Source organism: Rhinolophus sinicus, linkage group LG13 (assembly GCF_036562045.2).
Source record: "Rhinolophus sinicus isolate RSC01 linkage group LG13, ASM3656204v1, whole genome shotgun sequence".
NCBI classification, from domain to species: domain Eukaryota; kingdom Metazoa; phylum Chordata; class Mammalia; order Chiroptera; family Rhinolophidae; genus Rhinolophus; species Rhinolophus sinicus.
The window spans coordinates 861,216-876,632 of NC_133762.1; the positions used below are offsets into that span (position 1 = coordinate 861,216).

The 15,417-nt window shown below is 43.1% G+C and overlaps 1 protein-coding gene across 4 annotated transcripts in view; it reads left to right on the forward strand.

Annotated features, from left to right (window-relative positions):
* The first annotated feature begins 1,004 nt into the window (after positions 1 to 1,004).
* Positions 1,005 to 15,417, forward strand: part of GABRB3 (gamma-aminobutyric acid type A receptor subunit beta3) — a 167,170-nt gene continuing 152,757 nt past the window's right edge. The window contains exons 1-3 of one of the 4 annotated variants that reach the window (XM_074317239.1): positions 1,005 to 1,135; positions 1,736 to 1,827; positions 1,999 to 2,066. In XM_074317239.1, the coding sequence (XP_074173340.1) occupies positions 1,056 to 1,135; positions 1,736 to 1,827; positions 1,999 to 2,066 (240 nt within the window). In that variant the 5' untranslated portion in view covers positions 1,005 to 1,055. Of the gene's footprint in view, positions 1,136 to 1,439; positions 1,644 to 1,735; positions 1,828 to 1,998; positions 2,067 to 15,417 lie in introns of those variants that run through there. The other 3 variants (XM_074317238.1, XM_019753228.2, XM_074317237.1) reach the window with 3 other exon arrangements.

Consider the following 15,417-nt stretch of genomic DNA (forward strand, 5'->3'; position numbering starts at 1 on the left):
ACAAGGTAGTTGTGACTAGACTTTTCCAGAAAATAATTAGGGAGCTATATATATATCTCCTAACCCATCTTCCTATCAACCTTTCAGGTTCTGTGGTTACATTTTTCTGTTCCAAAAATAAAATTGCTAATTTTTTTTAAATGCAACTCTATTTAAAATTAATGCACAGAAGCATGCCAGCTTGAGAATAAGGGTCTAGATTTAGATATTTACCTATATAAATCCTGGACAATAGAAAAGAAAACCTTACGCTTTATAGAAAAATAAGTGAATACAGAGGAGCAGTTATCCATTATTAACCATTCATTAAGTACTGGAGTGGCGCAAGGGTGTCCACTGCGCACAAAGTGAACTGGACTTGTAGGTGGTGTTGGTTGACCACACGCAGAATTGTGTGACCACCTTCCGCACTGTGAGAAGTCTGAGGCACAGAGAAACTTTTTTGAGGATTATTCACTGAAGAAAAATATTCAACTCCTGGCCATGGGAGAGCAGACACCCTTAGGCACACGGTGGTGACATACAGGTTAGGGAGGACAAACAGCGGTCTGTGTTTTGGCCAACGTGCCAGCGGTCTTCTCATGAGAACCAGAGGATGGGGGCCGGTCACAGAGAAAAACACGAGGTTCCATGCCTTGTTTAAGGACCACGAACAGCTCCCGGCTGCTGCAGGAAAGGCACGTTCTTTTCCCAACCCTGAAGTGACAGCCCAGGGCGTCCACGTCTGATTCGGACCCCAGCTTACTGATAATAAAGTGCGCACATTCAGGCCTCTCTTTACCATTCATATAAATGTATGTGAGCGGGGGGGGGGGGTTTGCGGGGGACAGTGATCACGTGAAATGTCCAGGATAAGGGTGAGAGGCATAGTTTAAGACACAGATTTTTAAAAATGGTCTTATGTTGCATAAATAATTAATTGGGCCGCCATGCTAGGGGCTGGCTGATGGGTCGGGCGGGAAAGCCCGTGGGTGGGGGTAGGGGCGGGGATCCCCGCTTTGCCATTGGAATTTGCCGTGACTGCGGGGGACAGGTTAGGTCGGAAGAGCGGCGCCATGTGCTGGGGGCTCCGGGCTCTCCTGCTGGCCTCCTGGCTCTGCTGGGCCCTGCGGATCCGAGGCTCTGAGCCCCGCAGGTGAGGCGGGGGCTTCCCGGGGCCTGCCGCGCAGAGTTCCGCGGTCAGAGGCTCTGGCCTGCGCTGCAGCGGGCGGGGGTCGGGCCCGGGGGCGGGGGGGCAGAGAGCGTTTCCCTCGCCGCCGCTGCCCGCGTCGCCCAGTCGCAGGAGCCCAGAGGAGCTGGCTTGGCGGCAGGCTCCCGGCCGGGCTCCAGGTCGGCTCCGCAGCCGCTGGGGCGGGAGGGAGCTCAGGGAGGGCGGTTCCGCCTCAGCTCGCCCTGCCTTCCCCCCTCCCCCTTCCACCCGCCGCTCCTCCCCCTCCCGCCCCTCCCCCTGCGCCCTCCTCCGCTCGGGGCCAGCGCGGCGGAGGCAGCAGCAGGAGCAGCCCCGGCTGCGGGTCGCGACGGCGGCGGGGCGCCCCCTCCCCGGTGCCGGGGCGCGGCGGAGGGATGTGGGGCTTTGCGGGAGGAAGGCTTTTCGGCTTCTTCTCCGCCCCAGTGCTGGTGGCGGTGGTGTGCTGCGCCCAGAGGTAGGGTCGCGGTGGGGTGACGGGAAGCGCGCGGGTGCTGGCGGGCGAGCCGCCGCCTGACCCAGCTCTCTGTGCCCCTGTTCCTCCCCCAGCGTGAACGACCCCGGGAACATGTCCTTTGTGAAGGAGACGGTGGACAAGCTGTTGAAAGGCTACGACATCCGCCTAAGACCGGACTTCGGGGGTGAGTGGGGTGCGCGCGGCCGCTGCGGGAAGCGCGACTCTCGGCGCTGGCGGCCTGGGTGGCGGAGGGAGGCGGCGAGCGGGTGGGGGGCACTTCTCCTGCGCCCTGCAACCTCAGAGCCCCCGCACGCCGTGCCAGCCAGCTGATCCCCGTGTCGTGCGCTTCCCGCAGGTCCCCCGGTCTGCGTGGGGATGAACATCGACCTCGCCAGCATAGACATGGTTTCCGAAGTCAACATGGTGAGTGCCGCCCTCGCCAGGGCTGTCCCCGACCCCTGTCCCGCTGTCCCGGCCCACAGCGTCCACAGGGCTGGGCCAGAGGCCTTCTCTGCCGGGCCGAGCGGCGCTCCGGGACGCCGGCCTGCTCCTCCCGCGGCTCCCTGCACCGGCCCGGCTGTGCGGGGGGCGTCGTGGGCACACAGCCGTGCAGAGGGCGCACCCTTCCTGCGGAAGGGAAGGGTCCTGGGCTGGCCTAGCACTCGGCCTGGCGCTACGGGCTTCTCCAGCGCTCTCTCTCCTGGTCCCGAGGCTTCCCGAGTGCGGGCTGCCTCCTTAGCAACAGGCGCTGGGGAACCCGGGAGAGGTGAGCTGTGGGGGAGGCTCAGATTCTAGGTAAGAGGGCTTTAAGGTTTCTTTGTTGTCTTTTGGAAAGAGATGCTGGCAGCTGGAGAGGGCGAGGGCGGTGGTCTGTGTATATCAGAGTGTCGCGCGTCGGTTTCCTTGGTTTCGGCGGCTTTTCGCAGGGCAGGCTGGTAGGCTATGAAACCCGGAGCCCAGCACCCCCAGTCGCTGTCCGAGGTGCTGGCGGCCAGGGTGGCTCTGAGACCCGGGGGCCTGCGCCGCGCCGGCGGGCTCTCGGAAGGGACCGCTCTGCCGGACTCCAGGGCTAGTAAGCCCAGTGTCACTTAGGACTGGTGGACGCTGACGGGATTCAATATCTGACCTGTGGAAAGCGGAGGTCCCTGTGCCAATGTGCGATGTGGGTGTCACTGCTTTTGCTCAGGACGACAGGGTATAACAGAGAAACATGACCCCTTTCATTTGTTAACGGAATTGGAATACTATGCGATTTGGAGAGAGGTTTAATTTTCCGTTGAGTGGACACTTCGGAAATTGTAAGAATGAGCGTTTGGAAACCATATTTTTCCGGGAAGAAATCATTTGGCAACTTTCCTTTCGAACATACGCTATTGAAAATGTGATGAAGCGTGGTTTCAGGTACATTTCTCGTCTGGAGTACATCACAGTCACGTGAGCAAACTCGGTTTAAATGCACACTCCCCGGTTCTCACTCCAGGTGATTCGGAGCCAGCTGGAGTGCAGTGCAGCTCTGGGGTCTCTGCATTTAAAACTTGTGGACGGTATCTCGAGAAACAGTACAATAAATTATAGAAATACGGACATTAATCAATACACTAAAACTATTATTTAAATAGATTGTTTGGCAAGATATATTTAAAAACATAACTTACTGTGGGTTTTGTACGAAGCAATCTTTGCGCACACAAAACTATTTTTTTATCAATTTTTCACTCTGAACCTAAATATTTTTAAATTATAATGTGCTACTTGAAAAAAAAATTATACCTTTCTTTCACTTAGGTCATTTATATAAAAGGTGTTATAATAACAAAAGTGTTAGCAAGAAACACAGAAGGAATGAGTTTGCATACATTACATTAAAAATTAACATTACATGTAATTTACTTTTTTGTGTAATTTTGTAAAAACAATTCTGTCTGGAAGGTATGCTTTATGACTGTAAGGGAATAAGTTATACATGTAGGATTTACTCTCTGTAATCTGTGATTTTTCTCAAGTGGGGACTTCACATTCTCTAGACAAGACAATGTGATAAGAAAGTTCGTTGAATATTTAGGGGGTTATCGTGTTAAAATTATTATATTGGGTGTCAGATGAAAGAACTCTACACCGCGGTGTTGCTGCAGACCATTGCACATTTTCTCTGAGTTAATTTTGAAACTTAAGTTATCCAGCAGGATAGATCATGTGGATACCTGGTACCTTTAAAAAGTTCATCAGTAGCTGCCTAATTCATGCATTATGAATTGAGGGGTCCCAATTTTCTCTGACCCCAACAATAAAAAGACAAATTGAAGATGCAAGCCATTATACTGACTAATTTTTAATTTAAATACATATCCCAAAATCAAGAGTTATGCATAACATAGCCATAGTATGCTGGTATGCTTCTTTTTTCTTTCTTTCTTTTTTTTTTTTCATTTTCATGATGGTAATTTTTGTGGCTCTTGAAGCATAAATTTATTGTAAACAAAAATTGGGAGTAGTTAGGATGGAAGATCAAAGGCCATTGCAGATGTGACTGACAGGCATTTGAAATCTCTGCTATAAGTGGACTGGCCCAATCTGATTTCCCTTAACATATTCTCTCATGATCATAACTATGACATTTGACCTATTATGATATTTTCCCTCTATATTTAGGAAAAGAAAAGAGAATATGTGAGCGTAAGTTTAGAGTCATCACTCGATTATCTTGTTTAAAAACAAGAAGCTGTATTGCTGAGCTCCCTTGCTCACCTTTCTAGTCACACAAAACTAAACACTGTTAGGTTATGAGACTCAGTAAGAAATGGTCTTGCTTTAAGGGTGTGGGAGCTCATGGATGAGATGTGTCAAATGGTTGTCACCCCAAAGTAGGATGTGGTAAGGTCCATTAGAGGAACAAAAGGAAGGGGCACACAGAGGAGAGAGGGGAGGAAGGAGGGAAGGAAGAGGAGAGGGAGGGAGGAGGAGGGGAGAGAGGGGAGAGAGAGGGGAGGGGGGAGAGATAGCCCGAGGGTGAGAGAGAGAGAAAGAAAGAGAGAGATGATGGGGGGAGAGAGAGAGAGAGAGAGAGGGAGGGAGGGAGGGGGGAGAGCGAGAGAGAGCAAGAGAGAGAGAGGGAGATGGAGAGAGACAGTGAGAGAGATTACTTCCAACATGGAAATCTTCATGAAAGAAATTTTATTTCAGTTGGGTGAGTAGGAGGAATAGAATTGTCAGTGGCTTGTGACTGGCATAGATGGCGAGAATGTTCCGGGTTAGGAAAGAAAATGGCAAAAACGTGGATGCACAGATAAGCAGGATGGGAGATGGTGAAGGGGAGACTCAGAAGATGAAAGTGGAAGGGTAGGACAGACCTCCTGTTCACCTGGGCCCTTCATGGTTATGCCAAGGATTTCAGATGTTAATTTTCAAGAAATAAGGAGCCTGTAAATGTTTTGAAGCAGAAGATTGACACGATTTGAGTTGTGGATTAAGATGAATATTTTGGCCAAAATGTAAATTTAGGTAGAGTAATATTGAGGTAGACAAGTGAAGTTTACAAGAAAATTGAGGGTACATGATCATGGACCGTCCTTCCTTACAATTTTCTTCTCAGGTTTTCATAGATATATTTTTGAAAACATACATTTAGTGAAATGAAAACTCACTAATGTTTTAAATAAGTTTACGTAAAACATGTACATCTCAAGGTGGGACACCTGTGTTTATTCATGAGCATTTTGGGGGTGATGGTAGAGAATAATAACATATTGCGCGGCACCTTAAACAATTATAAAGCACAATCTTTATCTACTGATGCTGCACAGAGGTAATGCCTCCCAGGAATGCCTCCGACCGCAAATAAACAAATAAATAGATACATCATGCATCTACCTGTGTATTTGTGACACATTTTGCTGTTTTGTAAAACAACCTAAGAATGGATTTGAGTATTTTAATATTTAACATTACTTTGCTGTAATTTGTTTCATGAATAATGGAGATAGTCTGCATTACTGTTTTTCTTAATCTTTCAATTTTTCTTTATCATGCCCTCTTTTTTTAAAATTACCTGACTTGACAGCAGTCAAACAAACTCCATTTTGTTTTACATAATTTCCCTTGTTTCTCTTAGTGGTTGTTTTAAAATTTCAGATAATCTTTTTAAATTATGCATGGTTAAGTAATTATTGAGATTTAGTCTATATATTTCTTTAAATGAGATGTGAAAAAACACTGTCTACTGAAAATTTTTTATATGCATGAGTTATAATTCTGGTGCTAAACACTTGTCCTAGTGTATAATAAATGTGTTAAGTAGATAAACGGAGCGATGACTAAATGGTGGGAAACTATTGAAAATATAGGAAACGTAAGAAATATTAAAAACATAAAATAATTTAAAAATTTTAATTTAAAAATGCTATTTTTACTGAGAGAGAATAAAGCAGTTCTACAATTCTTTAAAATATATAAAGAATAAAAATAGCATTTTAAAGTAGTCATAAGAATTCTTTTTTAATTTGAATTATTAAAATAAGCATTGTTTGATTTGTTAATTCAAAGCAGAAACTACACATAATTTTTACTTAATTGACTAAAGTATTGAGGACACCAAATAAAACTAGATTCAAACTCTACTAATAGTAACACTAACTTCTGTGGTTTAACTTGCACTTTATTACTTTACACCTAACTAGTACATTACAATTAACTCAATCCTAATGAAAATGTAACTACAGGATTATTTTTTTCTGACTTCATGGATATACACATAAATTACTGTCTTTTTTTTATTTATGAGTTCCTATAACATGTATCCTTAGTTATTAGGAGATATAGTTGTGTCCATTATGCTAATTCGATGGTATCCCTTTCTCATTTGTTGCATTTTCTTGTTATAAAATCCACTTTTTTAAATGTCTAGGTGTAAAATAAGTACAGTACGTAAGAACATGCACATCTCAAGAAGCAGCTTTGGAGCTGCATCACTTAAAAGTGGGTACAGTCCTACTCATGCACAAACCCCCTGCCCCCCACCCCCACCCATACACACACTTATACTAAGACTTTGTCTTTCCCCTTTTCAGAAGAATGGGGAAGAAAGAAGGGTGATCTTGGCTAGCGTCTGCTGGGATCAGTGGTCTGGAGAATTCAGGTTTTAGGCCTTTTTTGACCACACTTATGCTAATCGAACCCCTTCCCCACCATTCAGAGTCTAGAGGTTGCTTTACCATTCACCCTGCTAAGTAGGTTCTTGGGAAGAGCTCAACCCCAGGAGTCTCCTAATGTGTGTGCTGACAAGAGCTAATGGCTTTGGGAGTTCCAGGTTCTATTTGCAAGTCTATGGGACATGGAGACTCAGGCAAGTCACTTACCCCTCAGTCATTCCGTCTCAGGCTCCCCAGATGCCTGGTGGCATGCCCACAGACTTGATTCCAGAGTGATACCACAGATCACTCAGCAATGCAGAGAAAACCACGGGAAAGACGCCCACACAATCACAGCCACACGAACGCGTGCTAGAAAGCTATCCTTCACTGGTTTCTTCAAGAGAGGCAGGGGCCCTATTTAGAGTTCGCATATGGGTTGTTGTTTTCATTTTAAAGGTTGGGTACATGCTAATGCTCATGTTACAAAGTAAGCTGGGGGATGACTCAGCAGAAAGGAAAAAGTCTCTGTGACCCAGTTGGGGTTGGAAAACTGCTTATGTGGAAGGCACTCCCGGGGTACAGTCCATGAAGTGTGTTCCAGGTTCCCGTGTTTCAGAGGTAAGGCTGGTTATTGAGCACATTACTTTTCACTGGCAGCATGTTTCATGCATAAGTTATAATCATACATCAGTACTGGGGCACTGATAAGAAAGCAGATAATGAACTTCAAAGATGGATGAGAATAATACCTTACATAATATGCTCTTTATGAAGGGAGGTTTGTATTTAATGTTAGAAGGAATGGTATGGAGAGTGCAAGCAGAATGCTTTTTGTCTTTCCCCTCGGGGACGTTGTAAAGCTTAGGTTGCTGCATCTCTTCAAAGATGGATTTTATATGCACTGTCCTGTGGTAAGCCACCGTCTACTTTCAGTCAGTGCCGGGCTCAGGGATCGTATGGTGTGTTGCACATAGGAGTCGGTATTTGGTTTGAATTGGTGCCAATCTGCTTATTTAAGTCTAGAAACCTTCCTGATTTTTCTAAGTAAAGCGCTTTGGGTTCAGCATTTGGTTTTGCACAGTCTGAAGCCTGTGATAGCTCTCGTCCCCTTCCATTGGAAGCAGAACCCTTCTTCTTGGTGTGGGTTCTGTGTGTGGCATGTATATTGTCACTGCATTGTAAGGCCTACTAACCACCTGGAATCTCTTAAATTATTTCATAATACATGTTGAGGTATAACTTAGGGGCATGGTGACGAACAGTTTTATGTCATTTTGCAGTTTATGAAATGCTTCAGGTGTTTTGTCATCGTGGGTCATCACACCTGAAGATGGACCTGGTGAAGGACCGTACAGGTGTGGACCTCATCTCCATTTTTCAGCTGAGAAAACAGCATCGATCACGACAAGGCAAAGCTGGGACTTGGTCCTGTGTGTCTGTCCTTTCTGCCTCATTTTATACTGCAGAACAGCCAAAAAGCGTTCCCTGAGGGGCTCCCAGGTATTACCTTCTTCCGTGACCTCCATCGCTGTCTGAAGTAGTTCCTCCCATTTCACTTTTCTGTGAACTCTTAGTCTTCCCTGATGATGCTCCTGTGTTAAAGATGAGTAGGCATGCTGATTTGCCGAAAGTCTTTCTCCGCCTTTCTCTCCCTGAGCAGAGCTGTGTCTGACCATTCCTTGCATAGCGCCTGACACCCGACAACCTGATAGGCACCTATTAGATATTTTGTTGAAAGAAAATATGAGAATAAAAGATGAATAAATGAATAAATATATAAGTGCATGAATAAATAGATACGTAACTTTCCAACGAAATGTTTTTATGACCCAGAGTTTGGGCTCATGACCAAGAAGAACCTTTAACAGGCTAAATGTGGCATATACAGGTTTTACTTTAGGGGACTTCATTTGACCAGAATTTGTATAATTGTACCCAATATATTACCACCAGCTCTCAAGTATTCCACAGCGGTTATCTCCTTCCCTGGAGAGCATCCATGTTGATTTCAAAGCAGAGAGTGAAGGCCGCAGTGGCTGCCTAGTGCAGCCTGTGTAGGGGCTAGTGCCAGTGTCCTAACCACCAGTCACATGGCCTTTTACACTCGGAGTTTTGTGTGCTTGTGAAGGATCTGTGGAGTGAGATTTTTTACACGACAGAGAAGGTAAATTGCTGTTTTCACACAAGGATTCATTGGACTGTGTCTTCCCATTCCGGTGGCCACTCAGCAGAGCCGTGAGCTGCAGTCGTTTTCATTCGTTTGCTAGCTTTCCAGCACAGTTTACTTCTGGGTCATTCATGCCAGCTATGAAGATTCTCTGGCTGCAATATTTGGAAGATGAGGACTAAGATGGGTGTCATCTCTTGGCAATGTGCTCAGTACCATGAATTCAAGCCCGAGCTCTAGCCCGGTCTCTGTGGCTGGGCATGTAGAGCTCCCCTTTTCCTCACTTACCAGGAGGTCGCATCAAGAAATAGAACCCATTCGGAAGCAGTGGCCCTTACATATCTCTCTTTGCATTTCTCCATCAAACTTAAGTAGCACACAGAAGCATTATATAATTAACGAAAACCTTAGCATGTATGGAATGAACATTTCAGATGACTAGGAATAAATTCAATGTATGAACATATGAAAACTCTTTACATTCCCTAATTTGTGCTTTTCCATTCGATCTGAAACAGGATATTGATTCTATAGACTAATATATCATCATATTTTAACCCAATTCTATAATGAAAGATTTCTTCTTATGTAAAGTATTTGCTAAATCGACATGCTATGATTCATGACATGAAATGTATTTGTTTTTCAATTAACCTTAAAGGATAACAAAATCTACTGGTTTAAAGCTATATAACCCTGATTGTGTTTAATACGTATGTATAAAATGTTTGTTACTTGGTTCAACAGCACATCACTGTTCTTTTACAATTTAATATTTTGAATGAGATTTTATAATTGGTAACTTTGATGAGTAGAAGGATGAGGTTTTATGAGCCACCCATCATTACATGGTGTGTGTGTGTGTGTGTGTGTGTGTGTTTGAGAGAGAGAGAGAGAGAGAGAGAGAGAGAGAGAGAGACTATGCAAACCAAAAATTGCTTTAAAAGAAACAGCAATTTGGGTCGTTTACTGTAATATCATTGATTTTGTTTTTTCCAATCATGCTGACTCTGAATATCCATCCAAGAGCATGTAGCAGGTTGACGTTGACTAGTGTGGTCCCTGGGCTCAGTGCCTGCCACGCAGAATATACTTGGTAAATATTTGTTAAATGAATTTGGGCAGCAAATGACCCTTGTGGAAAAGCTGAACCTTCTATTAGTTTGATTGAAGAGATTTCGTTATTTAGGTGTTCGTCTAGCACATAAAATTAACCATAGCTTTAATAACCACAAAATTAACTATGAGAATTCCTGTGAACTTGTCACAGGAAAAAATCTGAATTCTGGACAGCAGTGACATTCCTATGGCCTAGACCAGTGGCTCTAAAAGTACAGGCCAAGAACTCTAGTGTGGTGTTGGAGTTAGCACAGGGGTTGACATAGCTAAGTGCCCTCCAAGCAAAATTTCCCACCATTGATGTATTTCCAAAGATACTAGAAAAAGTTTGGGAATAAATGTTTGTGTGTATGAGGACTGGGATAGAATGTGCTATATTCCTCTATATACTGTTAAACATTCTACAGATAACTCATTGGTCTAAGGGTACATTCGTGACATTGAATGAGTCTTCATTTCTGAATCTTTGTTTTGGCCCTCAGCACCAGAATCTCCCAGGAGGATGTCATTTCTTGTGGCATGGACTAAAACAATTGTTGCTTGAGAGAACGTTGTATGTGTGTATACACGTGTGTCCCACAATCAAATTGTTTCTGCTCAAATAATATTGGAAATTATGTTAAAAATGTAAAATGGGTTTTGGGTTTTGTTTTGTTTTTGCAGGAATTGTCAGGTCCTTTCATATGCTAATGATTTTGCAAATTTTCATGAAAAGGGGTGAAGAATTCAGTACTTAAAAAATATGTTTGGGGATTTTTTTTTTCTTTGTGGAGGATGGAGGACTTTATTAACACTTCATCACAAAGTTTTCTGAACAGTTTTGGGAATGTGGGGCTGACCCATTGAAACAGAATGATCTTCAGTGTGGCCCAGCACATCAAGTTTGCGAACAAAATATGGCTTCTTGAGTCTATAGGGCTTGACCAGTGTTTCTAGAAGGTGGTCTTGGAAGGAGATTCCTTGTTGGGGCTATAGTAGGGGGAGCAGGCCTACTCTACTAGGGTGGGTTGACTTCTGTCTTTGAGTATCTTATAACGTGTACACAGATATTTATTAGAATCTGCACTATACATTATGTATGATGAGATTCTATAGATACTATATATAATATGCAACATAACTTAGTATGTAATATAATTTGTTATTCATACTTACATGTAAAATAAGATTCTCTTTGGATGAAAGATTCTAGCAATAAATATGTGTACAATCCCCTCCAGCAAGTCATCTCTAAAATTCCCCTTATGACTGCCTCTCTATGTTCTATGGAGACCTCATGAATGGTTAGTGACAATAGCCCAGAGGGCAGATGCATTTTCTGGGCTGTCCCATAAGCCACAGGGATGTCATCAGAGGGCAATTTTGCTCAAGCAGCGCTGTGGAGGCCTCCCTGGAGGTCTGGGCTTGGCTCAGGGACCATAAAGGGCTGGTGGTGATGGGCCATTAGATCAAAGTAGACCCAGAAATGCAGAGAAATTCAAGGATGTTCATTGATTGTAGGGCTCACAGGTTTTGTTTGTTTGCTTGGTTATTCGTTTTTGGCATTTAGAAGCATAGAAAGCTGGTTTGAAAAAAAAGGTTCTTGTTTTGGAACTCTATCTACATGTGCTTTTTCCCATGCCTTGCTTTGTTTGGCATTACACTGTATGGCTTCAAAGCTTATCTTACTTTGTTGATGGAAAAGTGACTCTTGCAGCCTGAGATTTTATTTAATTATTGTAAAAGTTTTGGAATTTTAATTAGCTAGGTGATTTCCTCAACAATCCAGCTGTTTCGCCTTTGGAGACCATAGGGGTCTAACTTGCAGGATTGCCCTCGGTGGTGGAAATGTGGTTTGTCAGATCCCAGGGAAGGGTTTGTACAGAATTTGACAAGTCATTCAGATACCATGGTCCTCAGTAGGAAAGCCGGGAACCACTGTTTCTAAAACTACCTAGGCCGTGTGCTATGAGCCTAGGCCATTTTGTGCATAAGAAAGTGGGGTTTGAAATCTGCATCCATGCTCATTAATTTTCAGGTCTCAGACATAGTGGTGTTCATGTTTTTGGTCTGAATTTAGAATGATTAATTTAGGAGTGAAAACGCTAGGGGACTGTTGACCTGTTTCCAAAGCATAACCTTTGTGTTATCACCTAAGAAAAGTAACTCAGTCCGGAAATGGCAATTAATGCACTGGGTACCAAATTGTCCATATTTGGATTTTTAAAAAATTCTACATGTATTTCATTCATGTGCCATTTTTGACTCCTCTGTGGTATTTCAGTAATATAATTTTCATATTGTTTGAGTTCATAATCCAGTCCAAAAGGAAGAGAGCAGATGCTTAGTCACAGTCATCTGTACTGTTAACATTCAGCCCGTTTGGGACGATATGCCAGCATTTAATGAAAATAATTGTAAGCTTGGCCCTGAAAGGTAGAATTTTCATATTGCAACATCCCTACAAACAATAGATTTTCCATGTTCTACTTCTTTCTTGAGTCCTAGTCTCATTTAAAACAAATTTCTTATTCATAAAACCTGAGCCTGTAAACCTGTGTGGATATCGGGCTGAAGACTTGGGCTTGTCTGTACTAGAGATTACAAATTTAGATACGTAAAATTGTCTAATATTTTTCTGGAAGAGGAAAAATGTGGATGTGCCAATTCTTAAATAATTAGGAAAGTACCTATTTAGGATTAAATAGATCAAAATGTATATTGTGATTCAAACTTGAATGTCAGCAATGACCAAAAAAATTAATATTAACAATTTTCAAAGTGTTTAGCTCATGTTTTTCCACTGTAGGTGAAGTCCTGCTATTAATGCATGGTAATGTCTGGTGAGGGGAATTTATAGCACAGTCTCAAAAGAGTAGATAAGTAATTTCTTAATGTAGCACTTTGCAAGAAACAATTTGTCTGCAATGGTAACCCCACATATATATTCTTCAAAGGGGAGACACTTCGTCCCAAGTGTGACTGAATTAGCATGACAAACCACAGCCAACTTTTCTCTGTCAGCGTGCAGACAGAGATTCTGGTGTTATGGAGAAAAAGTCAAAGAAAGGGGCAGCTGTCCTCCCTCAGCTGTCAGCTGCCCACCTGAATGACATTGTTCTCTACCTTACGAGATAAGAAACAAGGGTCTTACCTGCCTGTTTCTCTCTCCATTTATCTTTCTGGGATTTTGAATCCAAAATTTGGAGACCTCCAGTGTCAGTTTGGCCCAAATTTTCTCCTTTGAGAAATTAAGGATTTTCTTCTCTAACATCCTTCAAAGGAAAGCAGAATGAAATTTGTTGAACAAAGGCTGACAGGAAAGCATGCATCTATTAATTGACATCCAATTTCCTGATATGCCAACCTTTGCCCAAGACTAAACTTGATTATGCAATAATGTGCAAACAGAAAAATCAGAATCTGCTTATGCTACAGTATTAATAGCAACTGTCACTTACCCAGAGGAAGGGCTCACAAATCAGTCTCACTTATTACTGGACCTGTCTCTGTGTCTATTATCAGATCAGCATAAGCATTTCTAGATTGCACTTCTGTGGAGATTTTTGGTGGTCTACCTACATTTCAGTGGAAATCATGAAAACAACAGCAATCACAGCAAAACCCTGAAATGTAAAAGGCAGAATTCCATGACATGGACAGTGGAACCTGTTGAGATGGTAGAAAAGTGGAGTGTAGAGACTGATTTGGGGAACACAGATGGCAAAACACTAGTTTGATGCTTCAGAGTGAAGGGCTATACCTATTTTACGCTTATTCTAACAGGTTAGTCCAAGATAGACTATATGTATAGATTTTTTTAAAGTTATTTATTTTTTCAGTTACAGTTGACAGTCACTATTATTTCAGATTAGTGTCATGTGTACAGCATAGTAGTTAGACATTTATATAATTTATGCAGTGATCCCCCCAAATAGCCTGGTATCCACCTGACACCAAACATAATTATTACAATATTATTGACTATATTCCCTGTGCTGTACTTTACATCCCCGTGACTATTTTGTAACTGCCATTTGTACTTCTTAATCCCTTCACCTTTTTCACCCAGCCCCCCCCCCCCCCGCCAACCTCTCTCCCATCGGTATCTCTTAGTCTATTTGTGTTTTGTTTGTTCATTCATTTTGTTGTGTAGATTCCACATATAAGTGTGATCACATATTTCTGTTTGATATGTGTAGATTTTTAAATTCCAGGCTTATCAAAACACCTTACCTCTGTAGGTAAACACTGGAATGAGTTGAAAAGAGGCAGGGTAATGAGCTTTTCCTTTTTAATTCTCAAAGTAACTACTATCACTTAATAATTACTCCTGTGCTGTCCTTCAGTTCAACTGTTCTGGGTTGACTAGCATATGCTGTCTCTTTCATTCTAAATACTTTGGATTTAAGAGGTGGCTTCACTAGCATACAACTGTTTTCATAAGTAAGCGAAGGGCCCCACATCATATATCAAAGCAATGACAACCTGGGCTTTTCTATGTTTCTCCATTTTAGCACACTATCCAAACTTTGCCTATATCATTTCAGATTTGAAATACTGACGAGCCTTCAGGGCCACAAAAAGTTACTGCAGAAACTCAGGAAGAAGGAGTGATTGATTTGAGTCCAAAGTGAGTTAGCAAATGGGCGGGTGGGTGAAGGAATGTGAGAATGAGTGTGGCAGACACAGGTGGGCCAGCTGCAGTGATGGTGGGATGAAGGAAGGGAAGGAGCTGGGAGCTGTACTCAGCCATTACTGGTACCCGAAAAGCACTTTGGGAGGAAAATGAATAGGACTAGAAGGCGTGGAAAAGACTTAAGGGAGCTAATGCGGGGTGGGTGGTGGGTGGGGAGGCTAAAATAGCAAAAAATGGTAAAATTGTTATAAGAAACAGGAGTTTTGATCCTTTAAATACTTGAGGTACTTGGATATTTTACAATGTTTAATTAAAAAGCAGATCTATACCAGTTTGTACTGTGCAAAAACACGAAATTGTTTACTTCTGCTCTTCTTACACTTATGCTCAGTAAACGTGGGCCCACTAAGGACATTTGAGTCCCCAGATGGAGCCTGTCATCCTTGCAGTGGCAATCACCTTAGGTTCAGAGTCTCTAAGAGGGCTTGCAGGCAACATGTGCTGATTCCCCAGGTATTTCCAGAGCCGCCAAACTTATCAGACGCTTCCATACATGTTCTTTTCAGGTGCAATGGAGGGAGAAAAGCAGAAAAGAGAATGGTCAGGTGAACAAGAAGACAGACTGTGTGTGTAAATGATGAGCACACCCATGGATTTTTACAGATATCATGGGACTTTAGGTTAGAGTCCATGGTTTTTAGTACTGTGTCAGGTGCAGGACATTTTTGTGAAAAGGAGACCCTT